This window comes from Grampus griseus (genome assembly GCF_964374135.1).
Source record: "Grampus griseus genome assembly, chromosome: 10".
Lineage (NCBI taxonomy): Eukaryota > Metazoa > Chordata > Mammalia > Artiodactyla > Delphinidae > Grampus > Grampus griseus.
Window position 1 is genome coordinate 102424664 of NC_139004.1, and position 25896 is coordinate 102450559.

Below are 25896 nucleotides of genomic sequence, written 5' to 3' on the forward strand. Positions count from 1 at the left end.
GGATGTGAGGGGGGTGGGCAGAGTTGAACTGTAGAAGCCCATTCACGCAACAATTGTCTGAGCACCTACTGTATGTGAACATCATCCACCGCAGGGAATAAAAGACAGTCAAAGCGGTAAAGTAAGAATGTAGTTAGTGTGTCAGACGGCGATTCGAGGTAGGCAGAGAAATCCGGCAGGGGAGGGGCTGAAGTGAGGCGAGGCTGGCGGGCCTCCGGGAGGAGGTGACCAGAAGAGGTAGCACCTCGGAGGTGGGCGGCTGCTCGGGCCAGCGTGCTAGGGCCTCGCCTCCGAAAGCACATTTAAACTCCCGCCACAGGCATGAGGCGGGAACGAATGCACCGAGAGGAGGGCGTAAGGCCCCGAATTAAGCCCCGGCCCCTCCCGGCAGGGACGGGGTTACGCCTGACGGGGCGAAGCGTCCCGGATGTGCGCATGCGCGGAGCGCGGAGTGCGCCTGCGCACAGCGCCGGGCGACGTGGCCGGCCGGAAGTGACCCGTGCGGAACCTCCGGAGGACCACCGTAGTCAGTCGGTCAGTCCCGTGCCAGGTGCTGGTTCGCGCCCCCGCCGGCACCACCATGCTGAAGAAATTTGACAAGAAGGACGAGGAATCGGGTGAGGGGGGCGAGGCCTGGGGGAGGCCGAACCTATGCCCAGGCTCTCGGCGACCTCCCCGGCGGCCTCTGTCCCGACCCGAGGCCCCGGGAGGGACGGGGGCTTGTGCGAGGGGCTGCCGCCGGTCAGTGGCAAGCCCTGGAGAGCCCGAGCAGGCTCCACTGCCCCGCACTCGTAAGCTCGGACCGCGATTCGCTGGGTGACCTTGGGCGGGTCGCACGCCTCTCTGGGCCTCAGTTTCCCCATCTGTTAGGGGAGGGCGCCGCGCGCGATGCTCTTGTGGGGATTCGCTGGGGCTGCGTCGGTGCTGACCGGACTGGGGAGCACAGTGTCCCGTGGCTGAGAACCCTGACTCTCATGCATTTACCCAGTAAACATATATTGAGCGCTTACTGCATGCCAGGCTGTACTGTGCCCTGACATTGCAGTAGAACAAGTGAGACGCTCAGTGCTCGAGCCCAGAATATTAGAATGGTCGCGACGTAGTGGAGGAAACAGACGTCAGTCAGATACTGAGGTGTGTAACTAATTACACGTGTGATATCTGCCAAGCACAGACTCTAGTCGCTGGAAGTGGTGGTCTCGCACGTAGTAGGAACTCAGTTAAGTACCAGTTGCATAAATGAATGCAAGACGTGACACTCTGAGAAGCACACAAGGACTGTACCAGGGCTGCTGGATGACTGTGAGTCAGTGGCTTGGGATGGAGGGAGCTCCCCTTGCAGGAGGATGGCTGGATCTACTGGCAGTTTGTAGAGCTTTGGTTGCCACTCAGAGGAGTTGGAACTTGACTAGGTTGGGCACTGGGACATGTTTCCCTTGGCTACGTCTGAGAGAGTTCTGAAATTCAGGGTCGCAGCCTGTGCTCAGTCCTGCCTGTGCTCTGACTGTAGGTGGAGGCTCCAACCCGTTCCAGCACCTCGAGAAGAGCGCAGTGCTCCAGGAGGCAAGTGTCATTTGCTCCCGTCTCTTCCGTCACGAGTGTTCCTAGTTGGCGTGCGGGCGCGTTCAGAGTGCTGGTTTAAAGGACAGCAGGGGAGAGACCTGCTCCTGGAAAGACGGGGGCACTTTGTTCCCGGGGAGTGTTCATTAGGCCTGTCTTTTTCTTTGTCTTCGTTTCTTCTTCTAGTTAATTAACAAGCGTTGCCAGGCTTCCCTGGTGGCGCAGTGGTTGAGAGTCCGCCTGCCGATGCAGGGGATGCGGGTTCGTGCCCTGGTCCAGGAAGATCCCACATGCCGCGGAGCGGCTGGGCCCATGAGCCATGGCCGCTGAGCCTGTGCGTCTAGAGCCTGTGCTCCGTAATGGGAGAGGCCACAACAGTGAGAGGCCCACGTACCGCAAAAAATAAATAAATAAATAAATAAAAATAAGCGTTGTCTGACTATCCATTAGTTACTAAGTCAGCACATCCTCAGCTAATATTTAGGGAAAATTTCAGGAGTTGTTAATAGGTAAAGTAAGAAAAAAGCAAAACAAGACTCTTTCCTTATGAAAATAAGGTTGAGCAAGTGTATTTATTTACGCTGGGCCTTCTCAGACCTCGACGTGCTTGAGGGCAGTCAGGGAAGGGAAATAAACTCAGCCAGAAGGTAATATCCTTGGTCGCTTCTTCCTAGGCCCGCGTGTTTAACGAAACTCCCATCAATCCTCGGAAATGTGCCCACATCCTCACCAAGATCCTCTACCTCATAAACCAGGTAACAGGGTGAGGCTTGGGGGTGGGGAAGATGGTACTGGGGTGTGTTGGGGGCAGGGGCACAGACCCTGTGTAGTTGTAGCCAGCGGCCCAGCTCTGGGTCCCCTCAGCGTCCCACTCCGATGTGTTGCCCTTGACGGAGCCTCTGCAGGGTCCGAGGGTCTGGCCTGGGCTGATCCGGCAGGAAGAGTATTCTGGCTCGTCTGTCCCAAGCTGAGACTTCTTTCTTGATTAAAACAGGGGGAGCACCTGGGGACCACAGAAGCAACCGAGGCCTTCTTTGCCATGACCAAACTCTTTCAGTCCAATGATGTAAGTGTCCCCACCCCAGCCCTCCTCCAGAGGGGGCAGCTCTGACAGGGTGGTGGGAGGGCCTCCTGTCAGCAAGGCTGCCTCATGCTGTGCCAGGGGTCAGAGGGCTTTTCGCATCTCTTGCGCAGCCCACCCTCCGTCGGATGTGCTACTTGACCATCAAGGAGATGTCCTGCATCGCAGAGGATGTCATCATTGTGACCAGCAGGCAAGTCTTGGTCTCTGAATGATCCACCGACACAGAGCCCATCTTCTCACGAGTACCAGGCGCTCAGACTTCGGCTTACGCATTGCCTGTGCCCTTTTTCTTTTTTTTTTTTTTAAATTTTTAACTCAGTTCTTCCTTCCTTCCTTCTTTTCTTTCATTTCTTTCATTTTTGGCTGTGTTTGGGTCTTTGTTTCTGTGCGAGGGCTTTCTCTAGTTGCAGCAAGCGGGGGCCACTCTTCATCAAGGTACGCGGGCCTCTCACTATCACGACCTCTCTTGTTGCGGAACACAGGCTCCAGACGCGCAGGCTCAGTAGCTGTGGCTCACGGGCCTAGTTGCTCTGTGGCATGTGGGATCTTCCCAGACCAGGGCTCGAACCCGTGTCCCCTGCATAGGCAGGCAGATTCTCAACCACTGCGCCACCAGGGAAGCCCGCCCGTGCCCTTTTCTCCTTTGCTCTCCTGTCTCCCTCGTCCTTCAGTTACCCTGCCCACCTGTGGCAACCTCCAGGGTGGGCGGTTTCCCTTTTAATTCTCTGGCCTGAACTTAGGCACAGAGCCTTCCTTCCCTTGATTCCTCTCAGTCAACTGAGGCAGCCGGAAGTTTCACAAAGACTCTATCGAGTACCAAGAGAAAGCCCAGGGAGGATACACCTAGGGGTATATATACACGGGGAGCACAGGCAGACTCACTCACTAAGGACTGCTTTGCTCACTAAGTGTTAGGCTGAGGGATTCAGGGGACAGAGTGGACTGAAATATAATCCCTGGGCTCAGTTCTTTTATTGCTTCTTGCCACAGTTTCGGGGGGGACGTTATACATTCGTGTGTAGGTTCATTTAGACAATATTTATCGTCTGTCAGCCCCCGTGTAACTCCGGGAATAGAGCAGCAAACACGACAGGCATGGCCCCTGCAGCCCCAGAATTTACCGAGAAGTAACCCAGCAGACAGGCATTAGGGAAGTGTGACGGCTCTGAGAGCAGATCAGGAGGACAGCCAACTTGAAATTGGGTCAGGAAAGGCCTCCTGGAACTGTCTGAGTGGAGTCCTGAGGGCTGAGTGAGAAGTAGCAGGACAGAGGTGGAGATGAGGGGGGCAGTGCGCTCGGCTGAGGGGACGCAGGTGCCAGGGCCTGGGGTGGAGAGCACGGCCTGTTTGGGGACGTCTCTGTGAGGGGCTGATGGGGATGGCAGCAGGAAGCCTCTGGAAGGTTTCAGTCAGAGCAGGGGAGTGACCCGGTCTGTTCAGTTTTATGAAAAACCCTCTGGCTGCTGTGTGGTGTTTGGTGGGGAAGGGTTAAGAGCACAGGGAGGACGCCCATTAGGAGACTGGCGTGGTGACCTGGGGTGGGCAGGGCAGGGCCGGGGGGGCAGGCCCGGCCCCTGCGTGAGGCCATCGCCTTGTCCCTGCAGCTTGACGAAGGACATGACTGGGAAGGAAGACAGCTACCGGGGCCCAGCCGTGCGCGCCCTCTGCCAGATCACTGACGTGAGTCCCCCTTGGCCAGCTCGGTCGCCGCGGGGTCTCACCCTTCACGTGCTCTAGCTCGTCCCCCGGCTCCTGGGAGGGGTGCGGGGACGCAGGACATGAGCCTGCTTCCTCCCTCCTGGCCATCCCTCCTCCACACCCTGTCTCCTGCACTCCTGAGGGCGGCAGGGACTGACCGGGCCCCCTCTCACCCACCCCTTGTCCCCGCAGAGCACCATGCTACAGGCTATCGAGCGCTACATGAAGCAGGCCATCGTGGACAAGGTGCCCAGCGTCTCCAGCTCTGCTCTGGTGTCTTCCCTGGTGTGTAGCCTCAGCAGGGGCTGGGGGCGGGCGCTGGATTGGGAGACTGAAGAAACATCAAAGTCACTTTCCAAAAGAAAAGAAAAGCTTCGTATCCCCAGATCTGAGAGTCCCACCTCCTTCTCAATGAAGAGCTCCCGGGGAACTCTGGGTTAATTGAGGGGCCAGTTGGACAGCCTTAACCCATCCTTTGGGGTGACAGATTTTTGGAATTTGAGCCTGGCAGGAAGTCTGCCAGGGCAGGGAGAGTGAGGGTGGGAGCTGTCCCGAGTCTGTGCACTTCTCAGAGGACCCGGACGACAGAGGGGCCCTGGGCTGTGTCTGAGGGAAGACCCAGAGCCAGCTGAACTGTGGCCAGACCGGGAGGTGTGATGGCAGAGCATCCTGCCTGCCCACCCCTCAATGCGCCCTGTGCCCCACAGCACCTGCTCAAGTGCAGCTTCGACGTGGTCAAGCGCTGGGTGAATGAGGCCCAGGAGGCGGCATCCAGTGATAACATCATGGTCCAGGTGAGCAAAGCAGTGATATTGAAGATACTTAGGCTGGTGGCGCTGTCCTGGCCAGACAGCATGGACTCTTACCACGGAGATCCTGGCGGCCCCTGGCTGGAGCAGGCTTTAATCGTTTTGTCGTTGTGGGGAGACTTGGGGGGTTTGGGGAAAGAATCCAGGGCACCACTTGCAGGGGGAGTTGGGTTGGAGACGTTACTAGCTGGTACCGAAATAATCGAGTGTTTTGATAGCCAGGGTGTTGTTTTGGGGTATGCGACGCAGCTGACCTGGCCCAGCTGGCTTTGGTAGTGATGCACGGAAGCATCCTGGTGGGGCTTTCGTGTGCTGATCTCTTCCTCAGTGACTTCAGCCAGGAGCCCCTTTATTTCCGTGAGTCTCAGTTTCCTTGTCTGTAAAACAGGAAAGAAAGTCTTCGCCTCACAAAGCTGTGAGGATCAAATGAGAGCCTCTGTAGCCTCTGCCCATCTGCCTACCTGCAGCCTCCCTGTGTGGGCATCTGTTCCCTCCCTCTGTGCCCTTTGTGCTGGGTCTCATCTCCAGGACCAGCTGTGGCCCCTCAAACCCTTCCCAGGGTCAGAGAAGCTTCCCACATAGAAGGCCCTTGAGTGTCACCCTGGTAAGGAATTAGGAAGGAGCAGAGGAGGTACACTCCGTGTGCCTTCCCTCTGCAGACCTAGCCTTGCCGGCAGCAGCCACAAGTCTTTGGGCAGGGCAGTGGGGGCAGAAGTACCTGTCACACGGTGTCACACGTAAGGTCTGACGCTGTGAGGGCTCACATCTGCACAGCACCTTTCGACACGTGTCCCCCTCGAGGCCTGGCTCCCGCTTTCTCTATCTGGTCAGAGACACCTGGTCTCCTCCTGGTCTTCCATCTGTGGCACCTGTTGTCCTCTCCACACCTGCACTCACGCTGCCTGTCGAGGCCCTTGCTGAAATTGGGGACAGATAAGGACCGCAGACACCTAGGTGGCTTGTTGGGCACGGTCGTACCCAGGCTCTGGAGGAAGCGACCACGATGCCCATCCCAGAGATGAGGAGGCCAGAGCCCAGAGGGACCGTGACCTTCAGAGCCCCACGGCCAGGGAGCCCGGCCTCACAAGCCCGTGCTCTGCTGCCCTTTCCCGCTCTCTAGTACCACGCGCTGGGGCTCCTGTACCACGTGCGGAAGAACGACCGCCTGGCCGTCAGCAAGATGATCAGCAAGTTCACGCGGCACGGCCTCAAGTCCCCCTTCGCCTACTGCATGATGATCCGCGTGGCCAGCCGGCAGCTGGAGGAGGAGGACGGCAGGTAGTGGCACCGTGTCCCCCCTCATGCCACGCGAGGCCTTGCCCGTCTCCCGGACGGGCCCCCCAGCGTCCTCTTGCCGCCTGTTGTCCCGCAGCCGCGACAGCCCGCTGTTCGACTTCATCGAGAGCTGCTTGCGCAACAAGCACGAGATGGTGGTGTACGAAGCCGCCTCGGCCATCGTCAACCTGCCTGGCTGCAGTGCCAAGGAGCTGGCCCCGGCCGTGTCAGGTGACCAGGCGCTCCCCACCCAAGCCCCGCACGCCTGTGCCTGCCAGGAGCTAGGGCCTGGGCCAGGGGGCACGGGAAAGAAAGGAAATGCCCTCAGGCGGGCTGCAGGCTACAGTTAAGAGAGGGCATCAGTCCCCAGGCAGCACCTGCTCCCTGCCGGGCCAGGGCCTCTCACCTGGGCTCTGGCGGGTGGCGGAGGCGAGGTTCAGAGGCGCTCTGCCGCCTGCGGGTGGCTGCCGTGGCAGGAGGGCCCGGCGGAGGAAGCCCGCATTTATGAAGCCAGGGCCCGGGCCGTCTCAGGGAGGAGAAAGAGGGCTTGGTCAGAGTCTGGACAGGAGCGTGGGTTGCAGTCCTGGCTCTGTGGCAGGGCAGCTGGGCGAGCCTGGGCGAGCCAGCTGTCCTCTCTGCGGGAAGGATAGCAATCGTGCCGTTACGCTGGCAGCGTGGTGCACGCGGCACCTGCGCTCTGGGCGGTCGTGCAGCAGAATCCGCTGGGCTCCCGCTGCTGTCGGGCCAGCTGCTGAGTGATCAGTGCCTTGATCGTGCAGGCCCCTGTGCTGAGCGTTGAGATCTCACTACATGTCGGGGTAGCAGGCACGTGACGGTGGGCTAAGTGTTCAGTCCTGGAAGGCGGGTGCATTGAGAAGTGGGACTTGGAGCAGGAGGGAAGGGGCAAGCGTCCCAGAAGGACAGGCCTAGTAATGGAAGCCATGATGTTCTGCCAGAGAGTTCCAGCTGCAGAGGTTGAGGAATGGTTGGCCCTCCTGCTTTTCTCATGTTCTCCAGAATAAGGTTGCAAACCTGTCAGGCAGAGAGATGGGGTTCACATTTGCATAGAGAAGTCTCTCCTCCTCCTTGGCGACAGAAGCAAAAGAACTAAATGAATTCATTCCCTGGTTCGAATGTTTGTTCTTTCTTGTTATATTATTCATGTTCCAGAATAACGAAAGTCAAACAGAGAGAGCTTTTAAAATAAGGGTTGTTTAAGAAAACCGTAAATAAGTGCTGAAAAAGTATAAGAGAATGGAAGCCAAGTTATGGGAGAGGAGCATAGACACCGCAGAAAACAGCAGCCATGTTCTCCGCTCCAGCGAGTGCACCCGGAGCCTGAGCTTCCTGAGGCCAAGGCACGGGCTGGGGCGGCCGATGCTCTGCCGGGACCCCGGGTAGGGCAACGGCTTGGGCCCCGGGGCAGGCAGCCCCGGATGTCAGTCCTGGATCTGCCACTTCCTGGCTGCTGGCCTCGTTCCTTCAGTCGCTCTGCCCCTTTGTGCCTTGGCCTCTGTGTCTGTGAAATAGGGAGATACGGGAGCTGCTTTGCAGGCGTGTGGGGACTCGCGGGGACACGGCAGGCAGTGCTCAGCCCTCTGCCCGGCACTCTAGGCGCCCACGTGTGAACCGCTGGGCGGTTGCAAGTGTGCCCACGGGTCCGTGCGAGGCTCAGGTGCCCACGCGGAGGACGGCTGTCTCCTTGGTTGGGGTGGTGGCACCAGCAGGAGGACAGCTGGACGCAGCCTCAGAGCCCTTGCATGTGTGCCCCGCCGCTGTGCCCGGTCCCTGCCCCTCGTGGGGGCCCCTGGGCTTCCCGGCAGCCCAGCAACCGTATTTGTCTCCCCACAGTGCTCCAGCTCTTCTGCAGCTCCCCCAAGGCTGCTCTCCGTTATGCCGCTGTCCGCACCCTCAACAAGGTGAGTTCGGAGTGGGCGGAGTGGGGCTGGGGGAGTCTCCCGGCTCCCGCCCTGCGGGAGGTGCAGCCCTGGCCCGCCTCTGTCCTCTGGCAGTGACCTGAGCTCACCCGAAGGACCAGCGGAACGGTGGGGGACCTGCTGTACCCCGTCCCTGTCCTCATGTCTTTCCTCCCGAATCAAAACAGGTGGCCATGAAGCATCCATCTGCGGTGACAGCTTGTAACCTGGACCTGGAGAACCTGGTTACAGACTCGAACCGCAGCATCGCCACGCTGGCCATCACCACTCTCCTCAAGACAGGCAGCGAGGGCAGCATCGACCGCCTCATGAAGCAGATCTCCTCCTTCATGTCAGAGATCTCGGACGAGTTCAAGGTCCATAGCCCCCGCCTGCCGCGTCCCCGCTCCGAGCCGGGGCGGAGGTTCTGGGGGGCTGGTGGGGCGGAGGGCGGGCAGAAGTGCGCGCGATGCTGCTTCCGGCTTTTGTCCAGCGAGGCCAGGAGCCTCCAGGCCAGCTTGTTAAGTTCTTCAGTGTTTCTTGTTCGCTTGCCATGTTCTGGGCAGAGTTTGGAGAAAGGGGAACAGAGCAGTGGACAGACCTGTCCTGCTCTCATGGAGCTTGCTTGCTGAGGAGGGGAGGTGGGCAGTCAATGAGGTGGGACACGGTAATTTCACACACTAGTGCAGGGAGGAAACCCCACAGGGTAGAGGTTCCCAGGAGGAGCTGCCCCGGGGCGGTACCTGGGAAGACATGGGAGAAAAGGCAGAAGCAAGTGTGTTGGGAACAAGAGGAAGGGGCTGAAGTGCCAGGTTGGGGGCTTTGCGGCCAGTGGAGGCCATGAAGTCGGAGCAGGTGGTGGCGAGACCGTGTGAGGCCCGGGGGCTCGTGATAAAGAGCTGTGGCTTTAAGGAAGCTGCTAAAGCGTTTTCTGTAGTGTTCTCTACACTTTTATTTTCAAACAATTCACAGAAGGTTGTAAAGAAATATACTGAGAATGCCCGTGCTCCCCTCCCCCAGCTGCCTCGTCCTCCAGCACCCGCAGGGCCACAGGACAGTGTCACAGCACAGGCACAGGCCGCAGTTTGCTCACGAGTTACGTGTGTGTGTGTGTGTGTGTGTGTGTGTGTGTGTGTGTGTGTGTGTGTGTGTGAGAAACTGCGTAAGATACTGGATGCTCAACTGCACCACCACCAGGAGACTCCCTGCATAGCTGCACCCATCCCCTCCTCCCCTCCCTACACGCTGTTCTCAACTTCTGTAACAATGTTATTTCACAACAGTTAACATAAACGTTAGTGTGTTGTTGGAGAGCTTTAATCAGGGCAGGAGGCAGACAGACGGCAATGTGAATGACTGTGATAGAGCATGGTGAGTTCTGTAGCAGGAATGATACAAAGTAGGCGGAATAAACTCTGCCTGTGGGTTGTAGGAATACTTTGTAGACTGTGGAATGACACAGCGAGACTTGCGTGCAGAGAGATCCTTCCCAAGCAGCTGGAGGGTGAACTGGACTGAGGCTTGGTTGTGGGAGCTGGGCAGAGAGGCGAAGGCACCCGCAGGCCTGGGAAGCGGGAGGGGGGCTGGTCTCAGAACCCCTGGGGAACAGGGCACCATGTGACAGCTGAGGGCGTGAACGTCCTCAGAGGTGAGTCCGTGTTCTAGTTTGGTCACGGTGCTGTGGATGCGTTTGGGGAAGGAGGGAGATAGTCAGGGCTGAGAGGGGGAAGCGGGGGTAATGGTGGTGATTGTGGCCAAGTTTGAGGTGCCCATGGGCACCAGGTGCAGTTGTGTGGTAGACATTTGGAAGCACTGCTCTTGAACTCAGACCAGAGACAAAGATTTGGGCGTTGGGGGCATAGACGAGGTGGTTAAAACCACGGGAGGAGATGAGATTGCCAAAGAGACTGAGAAGAGTAGAGGGCTGGGGCCAGAGCACCCCAAGGGGCAGCCTGAGCTGGAAGGCTCAGGGGTGGGAATGGTGGGGGAGGGGAGAAGCAGGACAGGCGGGATGGAGGGGCTGGCGGACTTTGCTTGAAGTCTGAGTAGAGGGACCCAGAGTCTGGATCTGGGCCTCGGGACTTCTGTGCATGCCTCCCTGTCTGGGGGGCTCGGGGCTGTGGGCCCCCCGAGGGTGGAGGTGGGGCTCCCCTCGCGTCTTGGCCTGTTGCTCCCAGGGCCCGGCCCTGCCTGAGGAAGGACTCTGCTGGCACTGGGTGCATGAAGTAACCACCAGGTGGCAGGGCTGCCGCTAACGCATGTCTGTTTGGCCCAGGTGGTGGTGGTCCAGGCCATCAGCGCACTGTGTCAGAAGTACCCTCGCAAGCACGCCGTGCTCATGAGCTTCCTGTTCTCCATGCTGCGTGAGGAGGTAAGAGCAGGGCGCTCGGGCGCCAGGTCTCCTGTGTGGGTGGTGGCCTGGCCGCTGGCTCCACACCCAACTAGTTCTCGGGTGTACCCAGTCCACCTGCTGGCCGGCTGCTTTCCCGGTGCCCGTGGCCCTTGAAACTCCTCATGACTGACAGTGTAAACATGCACCAGTCACTGTGATCACACTGATAACCCTAATGGCACGCTACCCGGGCTCTAAAGACCCAGCAGATGCCCCAAGGTGACGCTTGTGTAGACGATGGGAAACTGAGTTCTGTCTGGTGTCATCTCGCGTAGAAATATTCCAGCCGTTCCAGGAGCTCCAGGGTGGTTTCTTGGGAAACTGAGGCTAATAACGTGACATTGGTTCTCTTTTTGTTCCTGACGTGAGTTAGTGATTCACGTGGGCCACCTTTCTTGGTTGTCTCAACAGAACTGGTCCGTTCAGAGGAGCAGAAGCAGAATGTTCATGCAGTAGATTTGGTCCCCAGATATTTGGTGGCCCTTTGCCCCAGCCCCAGATGGGCCCTTGGACCAAGGCAGTAGAGGAACCATTGCCTTGGGTGCCTTTGGGGTTCCCAGGAATATGAGAAGAGAGCAGGGCTTAGGGTGCCTTCAGCTGACGGCCCAGCACAGTGGAGACACCACACAGCATGAACCATCTTGTGATCCTCATAACAGGCCTTGTCGTAGACGTTATTTTCTCCCTTTAAAAATCAGGGATCTGAAAAAAAAAAAAAAAAAAATCAGGGATCTGAGACCACCTGCCTGTGGCCACCTGGTCAGTAAGTGTCTGGCTCCAGAGCCCGTGGTTTTCTCCCGGACCTCCCTGCCTCCCAGGACAACGTGTGGCTCCACGGAAGACAGCGTGAGAGCTTCACTCATTAGAACACAGCGCTCAGACACCGAGACCCTGTCTGCTAGAAAAGGGTCTGTCCCTCAGCCCAGGGTGTGTCAGCCATGTGCCGCTGCAGGCAAAGCCCTGCAGTTACTCTGAACCTGTCAGTGCCCAGTCGGCGGGCAGGCTGCAGAACCGGTATCATAGCGAGGGCACCTGCTGACCGAACAGCCTTATTGAAATGTAAGGCGCGTGTGTAATTCACAGAGCGTATTTATTCTTCACAGTAACCCATGAGGTCAGTACACTAATGGTCCTTGTTATGAAGGTACCTGAGGCTCAGACAAAGAGAGTGACTTATCACGGCCGTAACACAAACTAATCTGAGAACAGGGGCCAGATTTGACCCACAGACAAGTTCTGCTTCGGTTGTGCAGAGTTTTACACATTTTGAATTAGTAGCCGTTATTTAAAAATCAGGAAAACCACCTCGATAGGTTTCCAGTTTCTCTTTAAAAACTTCTAAGACCTGGCAACGCTAGGCCGCGTGGTGATTTCGCTCTTTAGGTGGGATGGGCACTATGCATGCGCCAGCATCCCATCCCGTGTGCCGCGCCTTGCCGGGTTACAGCCGGGCGCCTAGCGGGTATCTCACTTGCCACTTCTGTCATTAAAGTCTGTAAGTGGCAGAGCATAGATTTGACCCGGGATCTTTTGTCTCTCTACTGCCCTATTCTGCCTTTTTTTAAACTGTCATAAAGTACCCACGACATAGAATTCTATTATAAAATACCCACGACATAGAATTCTATTATCTGCCTTTAAGTGTAGAGTTCAGTAGTGTGAAGTACCTTCACACTGGCGTGCAGTTAACCTCCAGAACGTTTTCATACTGTGAAACTGAACTCTGTTCCCATTAAACACTAACACCCCACTCCTCCAGCATCCACATCACCCATTCTGCCTTTATCTCAAACTTGGAAAGAAAATGAAGTCCCAGATGTTTCTCTTAAGCCATCTACTCTTAGAACCGGCAGGGCCCCAGCGAGCATTCAGCCCGAGCCTTTTGTTTTACACAAAAGGGAGGTCGAGGCCGGGAGAGCCGGGCCCTCGTCACCGGGTTCAGTGCCTGCACCGCTGTGCCGGGTCCCGTTAGGCTCTGGAGAGAGCAGCCTCGGCACTCAGCTCGCCCCTTGCGCTGCAGGGCGGCTTTGAGTACAAGCGGGCCATTGTGGACTGCATCATCAGCATCATCGAGGAGAACTCGGAGAGCAAGGAGACGGGGCTGTCGCACCTGTGCGAGTTCATCGAGGACTGCGAGTTCACCGTGCTGGCCACGCGCATCCTGCACCTCCTGGGCCAGGAGGGGCCCAAGACCAACAACCCCTCCAAGTACATCCGCTTCATCTACAACCGAGTGGTCCTGGAGCATGAGGAGGTCCGGGCAGGTGGGTCAGCAGGGCTGCCCCTGGGCCCCGGGCTTGCCCTGCAGTAGACCCCCCAGCAAAGGGCCCTGAGCCCCCGGGGGGACACGGGCACCTGCCTCACAAGCTCGGTGTTTTATAATCTTGTAGCAAGGGCCTTAGATGTTTGGGCGTCATCTAGGTGAATGGTTCTTAACCTCTAATTCGGCTTAGTGATTTTTTTGTTTTTAAGTGTCACTATATGTCGTCGTTTAACTTTCTTTCTCTCTTTCTCGCTCCCTTTTTCCTTTCTTTCCTCCTTTCTTTCTTTCTTCTTGGTGTTTAGTTTTTTATTTTTAGTAATAGCTTTGTTGAGATATAATTCACATACGATAAAACTCACTCTTTTAAGTGAGTGTGCAATTCAACGTGCAACCATCATATTCTTAACTTTACTTTTAATTTATTGCTCTTTTTTACTCAAGCCCTCTCTGGACAGATGTTCCTCTCAGCAGTTGTTACTCATTCAGTAGTAGTTTGTTCTCTTGTTTATGGTCGTGTACTGCTTCACCGTGAGCTGAGGCCATTTGGATACAGAAGTTGAGGGCAGCTCTCGTGGCCTCTTCTTAGTTAATACTGAAAAGGACTCCTGGGACCCAAGAACAGGGCTGCCTTCCCCGTGAGAGGCGAGGAGTTGAGGCCGGGTGGTGCCCACGTGACTGAGGCTCCTTGTTTCATGGTGTCGGGTTGGGCCTGCTGGGTCGGGGCTGCTTGGCTCTGGATGGCCCGTTCCGAGCCCTGGCAGTAAATCGTATTTGCTTCGTAAACACAGGCGCTGTCAGTGCTCTGGCCAAGTTCGGAGCGCAGAACGAAGAGATGCTGCCCAGTATCTTGGTGTTGCTGAAGAGGTGAGTCCAGGCCATGGGCCTGGTGGACAAGTGTTCCCTTGGGCCCAGGCTGCTGTCCTTTGTATCTTTTTAATTGAAAAAGGGGAGAAAAGATACACAACTATTGATTATAGGAAAAAATGGAAACACAGAAAAGTATGGGACTTCCCTGGGGGTCCAGTGGGTAAGACTCTGCCCTCCCAATGCAAGGGGCCCAGGTTCTATCCCAGGCCGAGGAACTACATCCTGCATGCCGCAACTAAGACCCTGAACAGCCTAAATTAATTAATTAAAAAAAAAGAAAAGCATGAAAAATAATGTCATGCAAAAATCCCTCCACCTAGGCGTTAATTTGAGGTGTTTTCTATTTTTAAAAAACAGCTTTATTGAGATATAATTCGAGACCCATATGATGTACCCATTTAAAATGTATAATACGATGGTTTTAGTATATTCAGAGTTGCATAACGATTGCCACAGTCTAAGTTGAAAACTTTTTTTTTGGGCCATGTCGCATGGCTTGTGGGATCTTAGTTCCTGACCAGGGATGGAACCTGTGCCCCCTGCAGTGGAAGTGCAGAGTCCTAACCACTGGACCACTGGGGAAGCCCCGACAACATTTTTAGCACCCCCAAAAGAAACAGTGTACCGATGAATAGTCATCACAATTCCCCCCAGCCCCCCAGCCTTAGTCAGCCACTCGCTTTCCTTCTGGCTCTGGATTTGCCCGTTCCGGACACCTCATATAAACTCAGGCATACAGTGTGTCGCCTTTCATGTGTCTGGCTTCTTCATGATGTTTTCAGGGTTCATCCGTGTTGTAGCATGTGCCAGAACTTCATTCCTTCTTATGGGCAGATAATATTCCATTGCATGAATAGACCACATTTTGTTTGTCGGTACATCCGTTGATAGGCATCTGGGTTGTTTCCACTTCGTGGCTGTTGTGACTAGTGCTGCTGTGAGCAGTTGTGTGCGACTTTTTGTATGACGTGTTTTCGGTTCTCTTGTGTGTATACCCAGGAGTGGAATTGTTGGGTCATGTTAAATTCTTTTGTGATGTATGCTGTGGGTATAGGAGATTGCCTCCCTCACTGGGTGGGCTCTGGGGAGAGGGTCCAGGGAGTATGAATACGGCCACCTCCTAGTTAATTAGAGTCCCGCGGGCCCTCCTGGCATTTAATGCCTGGGTCCACATCCGAGGACTGAGCTTTAAGAGACCTGCTTCCTCTCACTGACCTCTGCTGAAGCCCTGCAGCATCCCTCCTGCCACCCTGGTCAGGAGGACCTTGTGTTCTGGCCACAGGTGTGTGATGGACGATGACAATGAAGTAAGGGACCGGGCCACCTTCTATCTCAGTGTCCTGGAGCAGAAGCAGAAGGCCCTCAATGCAGGCTATATCCTAAACGGTGAGTCTTTTCCTGGCTGACCCTGGCGCAGCCCCGTAACGGAGCTGCAGTCTCGCCAGGCAGGGGGATTCGGAGGCAAGACGCTCTCGGCTGGGCTTTCATGGCAACTGCACAGCATCACTGTGATCTCAGGAGACCCAGGGCCCTGCGTTCACAGCCCTGTGGGTGGAAACAGCCCAGTGAATTGAAACACTAGTTAGTCATAAGAGCCTCCATTTGCAGAGTGCTTTACCCTTTATAAGTCCCTCTCCTATGTCCGTTTACTCCCCACATCAGTCCTGCAAAGGACGATGTCATGAGAAAGTGGGACCTCAGAGGCCTAAGTGGTTTCCCAAGGTCCTACAACCTCGACCCCAGGACCTCAGTCTCCCACTGGCCTCTAGGTCTGACCGTGTCCATCCCTGGTCTGGAGAGGGCTCTGCAGCAGTACACTCTAGAACCATCGGAAAAGCCTTTTGACCTCAAGTCTGTGCCCCTGGCCACCACACCCATGGCAGAGCAGAGAACAGGTAAGTAACACCTGCACTCCTTTCATAGACCCTCCGGTCCAGGCCTCCGCTGGAGGGTCTGCGTTGGCTGCAAAGTCACTAAACCTGCCCAGGATGGATGGGGCTGTGCTGGGCGGAGGGAGTTATCCCGTCTGCCTCTGGCCACAGGAAATGAAGACACGTAGGCACAGACACCTGCTCTCTTCCTCACGTGCTCTGTACTTCACACTCTGCGGGGTGGAAGTTATAATCCCTGAGTAACAGCACCGTGGTCAACACTACCCTGGCCCGTTCCTGGAGTTGTGGGTCACCATGCATGTTTGTTCCTGCAGAAAGCACTCCCATCACAGCAGCCAAGCAGCCTGAGAAGGTGGCAGCCACCCGGCAGGAGATCTTCCAAGGTGAGTAGTGGTGCTTGGCGGGGCTTCCCGGGGCCGCGGCTAGGGTAGCGGTTCTTCTCCAGGGAATTAAGAGTAGGAACTGTCATTGATTGAGTCTCTCCTGAGTGCTGGGCTCTGAGAGTGTTTAGACAGCATGTTTGACCCTCAGGTGGAGGTTATTGGGTCCATTTGATATTGGAAGATTCGGACGTTCAGAGAGAGACAGTGATTTGCCCAAGTTTGCACAGCAAGAAGGGGAGGTGCGGGGGTGGCGGTGGAATTAAGATCCAGCTCCAACTGGCTCAGAGCTGCCTCGGCCCTGGTTCTAAGGCTCAGTTCCCTGAGGCCCAGGCCAGTTCCGGATGTCTGATGCCATATAGCTGACTCAAGGGACACGGTCCTTTGTCTCGGGTTCCAGACGTGTTCCGTCCACGTTGTCTTGCAGGGTTTTGTTTAGGTTTTCATCTGTCCCTCTGCATTTTTTAAGGGGAGAGGCTGCGTGTCCAGTTGCCAGACCACGTTATCCACTAGATTCCTACCTTTGAGGCCTAGCACGTGTCCCTCGCCCTTGGTGATGCCCTCCCCGAGCTCCTTTCTTCTCCTCCGTGGTCCTGTGCAGTTCTCCACGTTCTGTCGTCTATATTCTCTGCCATTGCACTTAGTGCCTTCCTTCCTCGCAGTAGGCTCCCAATTATCGTTGAGTTAAACAAAATCCCACCTTTTCCATTCCCTTCCCGAACCCTGTCTTCCATCAACATACTGTCTCAGATTCAGCAAAACTAGGATCCTGAGCTGAGTGGGATCACTGTAATCCGAAACGTTTCCTGTGTGTTAGTTCTCTCTTGCTGCTGTCACAAGTTACCGTGAAGTTAGTGGCTTAACGTAACACAAATGTATTACCTTGTTCTGAGGACAGAAATCCAAAATGGGTTCCGCCGTGTTGGCGGTGCCAAGCTCCCTCTGGAGGCTCTGAGGGGTTCGTCTTTGGCAGCCGCCTACGTTCGCTGCCTAGAGCCCCCGTCCTCTGTCTTCAAAGCCAGAAGTACAGCCACAGTCACATCTCTCTGCCTCTGACCCTCCTGCCTCCCTCTCACCAGGACCTTGTGGTCACTTTGGGCTCACCCAGATAATTCAGGAGATGCTCCCCAGCTCAAGATGCAACGTAATCTCTGCAAAGTGAGGGAACATACTCACAGGTTCTGGGAATTATTAGCTCGTGCACATCTTGGGGGCCGTTGTTCTGCCACGCCCTCCAGGGAAGACTCCTTTGAAGCCTCTTCCAGGGACTCAAGCCCATTTGTAAACAACCTTCCGAAGCCTAATGTTTATCGATCACGTGTTAAGTTCCAGGTTCTTTGCTAGATCTTGACCTCTATTGCCTCTTCTATCTTCACAACAACCCTGTGGACAAGATGATTGTATCTATTTTATTGATGACGAGTCTGAAACTCAGGGGCGGTAGTTTATAGCTGCTAGCAGAGTCCCCCAGGCAGTAAGGGGCAGCGTGTCCGCAAACTTGATGCCCAATGAAATCAGTTCCCATAGAAAAGCACTCTGGCGGCTGATGCCCACAGGGGGCCTGAATGTGCCTCCTAATACGTAAGCTGGCTCTCTCTGGGCTTCTTATCGCCTGCACGTTCAGACGGCTGAAGCAGGCACACAGGCTGCCTCTTTGTGGGGGGAGAAGGACAAATAATAATAATGCCTTCCTTCTCTCCCTGTCCCTGAAATGTGAATCGAGTACCTGCTCAGGCAGAATATCAAATCCCTGGCCTCAGGCACAGTTCTTTTCCACGTGGAGTTCAATTTAACTGGGAAGACAAATTAAAAATCTTGAGTAGTGGTCTTCAGATATCAGTATACATCAGAGTCATCTGAGGAAACTTGTTAGAAATGCAGATTGCTGGATCCCAAACCCAGGAATTTTGATAGAGCCGATCTGGGATGGGTCCAGGAATCTGCGTTGTTAACAAGCCCTCACCCCCAGGTAATTCTGACACAGGTGATTCATGACCACTCTGTGGGGAATTCTGCCCCTGCCGTAGAATAGGGGCAGCTGCCAGACGCCTTGTTCACCTGGACTCACCAGGGCTGGAACCTGGCTGTGGGCCGCAGGGAGAGGCCTTACCAAACGCCCACCGTCCACACCAAGTTGTGTTTTCTGCAACACTCTGAATCTGCAGCCTGTCCTTTTGGGCCACCGTCTTAACTGCCCCATGTCGAAGACCAGTTTGTTCTTTCACCTGGTTCCGTGGCCATCACAGCATTCAGCTCCTCGTAGCCTTTTCCCAGTCTCCCCCTTTTAAGAATCCTTGCTGAGCTTCTAAGGTTGAGGGAGTCTCCAAATGGCTTAGGCCTGGGACGTTGGGCCTGATGTCCATTGGTTGCTCTGGCGTCTTGTGTGGGACAGCGGGGCGGGGTGTTTCATGTGGGTGGCACAAGCTGAGCAGTGAGGGAGGTGAGGAAACGCTCGGGTTTGTTCGGGAAGTCGGGAGTGACCACTGCAGTGGGTGGGAGAGCTTGAGGACCAGGCCTGAGGATTGAGCAGCTGAGTGAGCGTGTGGCCTGGGGGTTTCAGAGCAGCTGGCGGCAGTGCCCGAGTTCCAGGGGCTGGGGCCCCTCTTCAAGTCCTCACCTGAGCCCGTGGCCCTCACTGAGTCGGAGACAGAGTACGTGATCCGCTGCACCAAACACACCTTCCCTGAGCACATGGTCTTCCAGGTGAGCCGGGGGGAGGCCCTCCCGCAGGGCCCTGGCACCCCACACCGGTGCTTGGAGCCCAGCCCGATGCCAGATCCACGACCAGCTGCTGTGTCCCTCGAGTCCTTGGTGCAGGGCCTCTGTGGCTCCTGAGTGTCCACGTGCAGACACGGGGCCTGGGACGGGGGCCTGGGATGGGCGTCGGCGTGGCCCTGGGGTGAGAGGCAGGACCTCCTGGCTGCTCCTGTGCAGCAGGCTTGGGTCCAGGGCAGTGTCTCAGCGCCCACCCCCCGCTCCCTGGTCCAGTTTGACTGCACGAACACGCTCAACGACCAGACTCTGGAGAACGTCACAGTGCAGATGGAGCCCACGGAGGCCTACGAGGTGCTGTGTTACGTGCCCGCCCGGAGCCTGCCCTACAATCAGCCCGGCACCTGCTACACGCTGGTGGCCCTGCCCAAGGAAGACCCCACGGCGGGTGAGCCCCTCTGCAGATGCCCCCCGGCCTTGTGGGAGCCCCTGGGGGCGGGTGGCTTGTGCGCCAGCTGTTTGTTTCCTGTCAGAGCTTCAGCTCCTTGAGGTCAGTCCCGAGAAGAAGAGAAGGACGGCTAAGTCCTGGGGCTTCTCACGCATCCGCTCACTTCCTCCTCATAGACCCCTGGGGAGCAGGGAAGTAAGACTCGGGTCAAATGGCTTGTCTGAGTTCACGTGGCTGGTAGGACGCCTGGTCCTCAAGCCAGGACTCTCTCATTGTACCAGGAGAGAGCACAGAGGAAGGCCCAGAGACAGGCACAAACATGGACTGTCTCAGGTCCACTCCAACCAAAGAAACCAGGTGCTTTTTCCAGGAGCCACCCTGCAGCATCTCTGCATTCCTCTGTCTTCCTTCCCTGTGAGGGCAACTCCTGGGGGCTGCAACCTGGCTCTCCTGCCTTCTACAAGCCGGTGCCCTCTGTCCAGATTTGTGGGGCCGGGTGGCATGTGCCGCTAGTGCAGATGCAGCTGAGGCCTAAAGGGCAGGCTGTGGCCGCGCGCCCACAGAGGACCTCGCCCGACTGCCCGGCCTTCCCTCCCCGCAGTGGGCTGCACGTTCAGCTGCATGATGAAGTTCACTGTCAAGGACTGCGATCCCACCACCGGGGAGACCGACGACGAAGGCTATGAGGATGAGTATGTGGTAAGAAGCTGGGGCAAGGAGGCTTCAGGAGCTGACAGCCAGTCTTGAAGCATTTTCTTGCTGGTTTTGGTTTTGAAAGAATTTTTTTTTAAACTTAAAAAATATATAAAAAGAAAACTTGGGAAATACAAAAACAAAGTATACAGAAACAGGAAAACATTACCCATAGTCCTTGGGAATGACTGGGGGGGCGGGGGCAGCTGTATCATTGCGGTTATTCTGTACATTACAGATCTTGCTGTGCTCACTTAGAACCAGAGTGTATTATCCTGTCATTACAAATACTTCATAAACACAATTTTTAATGACTTTAAGATACTCCCTTATCTTAATATATCCTAACTCACTTGACCTCGTATTCCTTAAACGCTTGGCATTTGTGATTCCAAATTTTCACTTCAAAAAAAAATTTTTTTTGGCCGCACTGCACGGCTTGTGGGATCTTAGTACCCCAACCAGGAATTGAACCTGGGCCCTTAGCAGTGGAAGCGTGGAGTCCTAACCTCTGCACTGCCAGGGAATTCCCAAATTTTCACTTTTTAAATGCTACATTAAGCATCCCTTTGGGTACAAATTTTTATCTGCATTTCAAGTTATCTTCTTAGGACAGATTCCTAGAAGTAGAATAATTAGGTCAAAGGCTAAGTCTGATTTTAAGACTTTTTTGAGGGACTTCCCTGGTGGCACAGTGGTTAAGAATCCGCCTGCCAGTGCAGGGGACACGGGTTCAAGCCCTGCTCCAGGATGATCCCACATGCCGTGGAGGAACTAAGCCCGTGCGCCACAACTACTGAGCCTTTGCTCTAGAGCCCGTGTGCCCTAGAGCCCATGCTCCGCAACAAGAGAAGCCACTGCAATGAGAAGCCCATGCACCACAATGAAGAGTAGCCCTCGCTCGCCACAACTAGAGAAACCTCGTGCACAGCAGTGAAGACCCAACACAGCCAAAAAAAAAAAGGACTTTGATTCATACTGTCAAATTGCTTTCTAGAGAAATTGGATCAGTTTGCATCTGCTGGGCAGTCCTTTCATGCACTGAAACGTCCCTTCCAGTTCCAGCTCTCAGAGCTTGCATGGAGCTGAGTGCAGGGTTGTTCTGGGGTTTGCCCCGGTCACAGTGGCTCAGTGCCATCTGAGTGCAGACCCTGATACTAAACCTGGCATGGAGATTATCAGAGCCCTCATGTCCAGAGGGGCAGTCACCGAATAACAGCTGATGGTCACTTGTGTCCTCCCAGGCCCATTGCTGAGGATGGGCCTTCCCTGAGCCAGCAATGACCTAAGGGCGGGAACTGCCCCAGGACAGGAGGGCTGGGTCTGAGGCATAGCTTCTACCGTAGGAGCTGAGTCCCGCTTGTGAACACCTTAGACGTGCACAGGGGTGGGGGCTCAGTGAAGAGCTGTTGGCTGAATGAATGGGGAACCTTTGTGTAGTTAGTTCAAGGTGGGGGGCAGGACAACGTGTCGGCCCCAGGGAGGACACGGCTGAGTCACAGGATGCGGGCCTCGCTCCCGTCCAGTCTGGCGCTTACTCCAGGCTTCAGAGTGATGTGTTCTCATAGCTGCCACCCGAGGATGAGGACAGTGGGCCCTCCACATCTGTTGGTTCTGCCTCCATGTGTTCAACCAACAGATAGAAAGTATTCAGAATCGGGGTGGGGGGTGTTGCAGAAAATTTCAAAAAGCAAAACTTGAGTTTTCCACACGAGGCAACTATTTCCATAGTGTTTGCATTGTACTTACAACTATTTACATAACATTTACATTGTATCAGGTATTATAAGTAACCTAGAGGTGATTCAAAGTATAAGGGAGGATGTGTGTGGGTTAAATGCAAATACTGCAGCATTTTATATAAAGGCCTTGAGAATCTGCGATTTTGGTATCCGAGGGGGTCCTGGAACCAGTCCCCACAGATACTGAGGGATGGCTGTAAACAGGTGAGGGTTTTCCGCTGAGGGGCCACCACTTGGCTGTGAGCACCTGTGGCTGCGTGGTGGGAAGGGGCGGGTGGCCAGAGTGGAGCAGAGGCTCGGAGGTGTCTCTCCCCTAGAGCTGTGTGCCTAACGTGCCCCTGCATCTCCCCAGCTGGAAGATCTGGAAGTCACGATAGCTGATCACATCCAAAAGGTCATGAAGCTGAACTTTGAAGCAGCCTGGGATGAGGTAGGGGATGAGTTTGAGAAGGAGGAAACATTCACCTTGTCCACCATCAAGACACTTGAAGGTAAATCCTGGGGATGCCATTTCCAGCTTGCTTGCCTTACAAGATCCTTGGCTACTGTTGAAGAGCTCTCCCCGTCCCCTGCCCCCAAGTCCCCAAAGATCCAGGGCCATGTCTAGAGCACGTACTTCAGATGCCACTTCATTAAAAACTGCAGAGTGGGGTCAGGGGATGGGGGAGTGGTGGAGGCACCAGGGGGAGATCGTGGGTTAATAACACCGGGATTTCTCCCCACAGAGGCTGTGGGCAATATTGTGAAGTTCTTAGGAATGCACCCTTGTGAGAGGTCAGACAAAGTGCCAGATAACAAGAACACGCACACGCTGCTCCTGGCAGGTGAGCGGCATTTCTGGTGGGAAGGGCCTTGATGCTACCGCATCCTGGGCTGAGGGCGCCCCCTGGGAACCTGGGAATTCGGAATTCACAGCGTTGAATGTTCACAGGGCATAAAGAGACCTGCAGCGAAATGTCTCCCTCCCAACAGTTGCTGCCAGTCATTCAGTTTCCCTTCTACCAGGCAACCAGTGTTATATTATAAAGCGCGCTATATACCCTTCCTGTGATCATAGGGATGTAAAAGCAAATGTGTACGCATTTCCCTTTTCAAACTCAAATGTTTACATACAGGTGGTGTATATGTTGTTCTGCACTTGGTTTTTCGCTTGACGGTGCATCTTGGAGAACTTCCTTATCGATACTCAGAGCTTCCTCCTTTTTTTTTTTTTTTAACATAACATGAAATTTACCATTTTAACCATATTTAGGTGTACAGTTCAGTGGCATTAAGTACATGCACATTGTTGTGCAACTATCACACCATCCAACTCCAGAACTTTTTCATCATCCCAAACTGTGTGCTCAGTCTTTTTTGTAGTTGATTACTATTCCATTCTATGGATGGACCATATTTTGTAGAACCAGTTCATGTATTGATGAACATTTAGATTGTCCTAGTCTTTTTTTTTTTTTTTAATAAATTTATTTATTTATTTTTGGCTGTGTTGGGTCTTCACTGCTGCACGCAGGCTTTCTCTAGTTGCGGCGAGCGGGGGCTACTCTTCGTTGCAGCGCGTGGGCTTCTCATTGCGGTGGCTTCTTATTGCGGAGCAGGGGCTCTAGGCGTGCAGGCTTCAGTAGTTGCGGCTCGCGGGCTCAGTAGTTGTGGCTGGCAGGCTCTAGAGCGCAGGCTCAGTAGTTGTGGCGCACGGGCTTACTTGCTCCGCGGCATGTGGGATCTTCCCGGACCAGGGCTCGAACCCGTGTCCCCTGCACTGGCAGGCGGATTCTTAACCCCTGCGCCACCAGGGAAGCCCTCCGCATAGCTTTACTTCACATTTCTTGTATATTGAAGGAAGTTAAGTATCTTCTCAAATGCAAAGTGCCATTTGTATTTCCTTTTCTGTGAATTGTTTTCAGATCCTTTGTCTAATTTTCTATTGGGTTGGTTGGTCTTTTCTAATAGGAGTGGGATTTTAAGCACTTACAGAAATTTTCAAATTTACACAAAAATGGGACCCCCCAAGTACTCATCCTCCATCTGCAACAACAGATAGTGTCTCTACCTATACTCATTCTCCACCCCCAGATTATTTTAGAGCAAACTCCATATATAGACATTTCATATGTAAATGTTTCTGATCTGTATGCTTCTCTAAAAGCTAATGACCCTTTGTTTAAAAGGGAGGCAATACACTTATCACACCTAAAACAATGAGCGAAAGGAAATTTTTTTTTCTGAGTGTTTATAAACAGGGTTAGGAAGTAGTTCTGCTTCAGTGCCCTGCTCACAGCTGACAGCCCCCAAGCCCATCATTTCTGACCACAGTGAAGCAACCCAGTCCCCCGGGTTTTGCAGACACCTGCGCTGTGGTTTTGTCATGGTGGGGCTGTCCCTTCGTCTGTGCTCTTAGATTCCATTAGCATGTGTGAGCGCCCCTGTGATGTCAGACACAAGCCATATGTGTCCACTAATTCATTTTAGCTTGGCCGAAGCGTGAAATACGGCTAGTAGAGTGATCTCTACTGAGATCATTGATGATGCTGCAGCTCAAGAGGTAAAGTGACGTGCCCAGGGCCTCACGCAGGGATTTCAGCCAGTGCTCCTGGTTGCGGGCCCCTCCCATCTCAAGCCCCAGAGCTGCCTTCGCCAGTTGTTGCAGGTGGCCCTCTCAGCCCAGCTCTCAGCCCCCTTCTGCCTTACACACCTGTCCTTTTCTCTTCTCTTCCAGGCGTATTCCGGGGGGGTCATGACATCCTGGTGCGCTCCCGGCTGCTGCTTTTGGACACAGTAACAATGCAGGTGACAGCCAGAAGTTCGGAGGAGCTGCCAGTGGACATCGTCTTGGCGTCTGTGGGCTAAGAGGCCAGCCTGCATAGGACCAAGTCCTACCCTTTCCCCCCAACACTGTGCAGAAGTCAGGCCTTCCTTATGAACCCAGTGGAAAGTCCTTTCCAAGCCAATTGTATTAAAAAACAATTAGGAATCAATGAGGGTTTTTTTTTTTTTTTTAATTTAACCCCTGCCCCAAAACTCTCTGCTGAGGGTAACTTTTGAAAGAGGGGGGTGGTTTTAGCTTGTCCTAGAACTTGCTGCCTTGCCTGCCAGGGAAGGGACATCTCAAATGAATAAAGTGCTTGCACCACCTCTTGAATTGATCCCCTAAGGAACCATCTTATCCCTATAAATAAAATCAGCATGTATTTATTGAATGACTGCTACTTCTGCAGACTCGTGCTTAGGGGTCCGGCGTCCCTACCCCCAAGGACACCTCTGCGTCCCGTTTGCACCTGCAGCCCTTTGCCACTGTACTTAGCATGAGGCAGGACCCTCTCACTGGCCCCCCGCCCGAGCCCCATGCCCAGGGGCAGGAGCGGTGCAGGTTTGCTGAGGGAATGACAGCAGCTGGCAGGCGTTGAGTCTTTGCCCTTAAACCACCCTCCTTTTGTAGGAGATCAGTGAGGCCGGAGGGTCTGGGTGGATTACCCGGCTGTTGCCTAGTGCCAGGTCTGAGGTGGCCGTTGCACTTCTGCCGGAGGAACAGCCCTTACAGAGCAGAAGTCCCTGGTTTCCTCTGCTGGGGTTTTAAACACAAGCCAGGTGTTTTGCCAATTTTGTGGCTGAAATACACCTGTAAAGCCTAGTTTTAAAAAACATAGGCCTCAACCCTTAGAGATTCAGGTTTGGGGGTGGGGGAAAGGTGGGGCCTTGGAAAGTGTTCTGGTGCCCACCGAAGTTTCAGAGTGACTTGCGTGATCCATGGCAGTTTTCCTGATGGTTTGTAAATTTTTGCCCGAAACTATGGGCCGTTAGTAGGGCTGCGAAGTAAAGAAAATTTCCCGATTTCACCCCTACGAGAACCTGGTGCCCTGGAGTCGTGGTTCCCGCTGTACGGAGAAGGGGCTGTAGGCCTACGGGTCGCATCTAGGGTCTCTGCCAGCCTGCACCCTCGGGACCCTTCCCGGCCCATTCCCGAGGTTCGCCCTGGGAGGGAGTTAACCCCGCAGGGGAACGGCCCACACGGAGGACGAGTCCCCGAGACAGTCAGGGGCTCCTGCTCGGGCTCCTTCAGGAGAGTCGGGTTCCGCAGTCCCAACGCTCTGCAACATGCGGGAGGGGAAGACGCCCCAGCGCTAGGCGGAACCGCCGGCCGCTGGGGGGCGGGGCCGGCCTGCTGGGG

General features: G+C 54.8%; 1 protein-coding gene across 1 annotated transcript; it reads left to right on the forward strand.

Moving 5' to 3' along the window:
- The first annotated feature begins 470 nt into the window (after positions 1–470).
- COPG1 (COPI coat complex subunit gamma 1) lies at positions 471–24928 on the forward strand. Its single transcript, XM_082664224.1, has 24 exons — positions 471–617; positions 1511–1563; positions 2235–2315; positions 2555–2626; positions 2755–2834; positions 4249–4324; positions 4535–4627; positions 5050–5136; positions 6272–6429; positions 6524–6657; positions 8278–8345; positions 8531–8719; positions 10618–10713; positions 12755–12998; positions 13786–13861; positions 15147–15250; positions 15634–15759; positions 16071–16139; positions 18697–18839; positions 19125–19296; positions 19898–19995; positions 22084–22222; positions 22457–22555; positions 24448–24928. Exons 1-24 carry the CDS (start codon positions 581–583, stop codon positions 24576–24578), a joined length of 2625 nt encoding a protein of 874 aa, XP_082520350.1. The 5' UTR covers positions 471–580; the 3' UTR covers positions 24579–24928.
- The last annotated feature ends 968 nt before the right edge of the window (positions 24929–25896 follow it).

Excerpts from the sequence above, each read along its gene's own strand:
- COPG1 (XM_082664224.1), top strand. The coding sequence starts at position 581 with ATGCTGAAGAAATTTGACAAGAAGGACGAGGAATCGG. Across the intron at positions 618-1,510 it reads CAAGAAGGACGAGGAATCGG|GTGGAGGCTCCAACCCGTTC; the intron begins GTGAGGGGGGCG and ends CTCTGACTGTAG. Across the intron at positions 8,346-8,530 it reads CTGTCCGCACCCTCAACAAG|GTGGCCATGAAGCATCCATC; the intron begins GTGAGTTCGGAG and ends GAATCAAAACAG.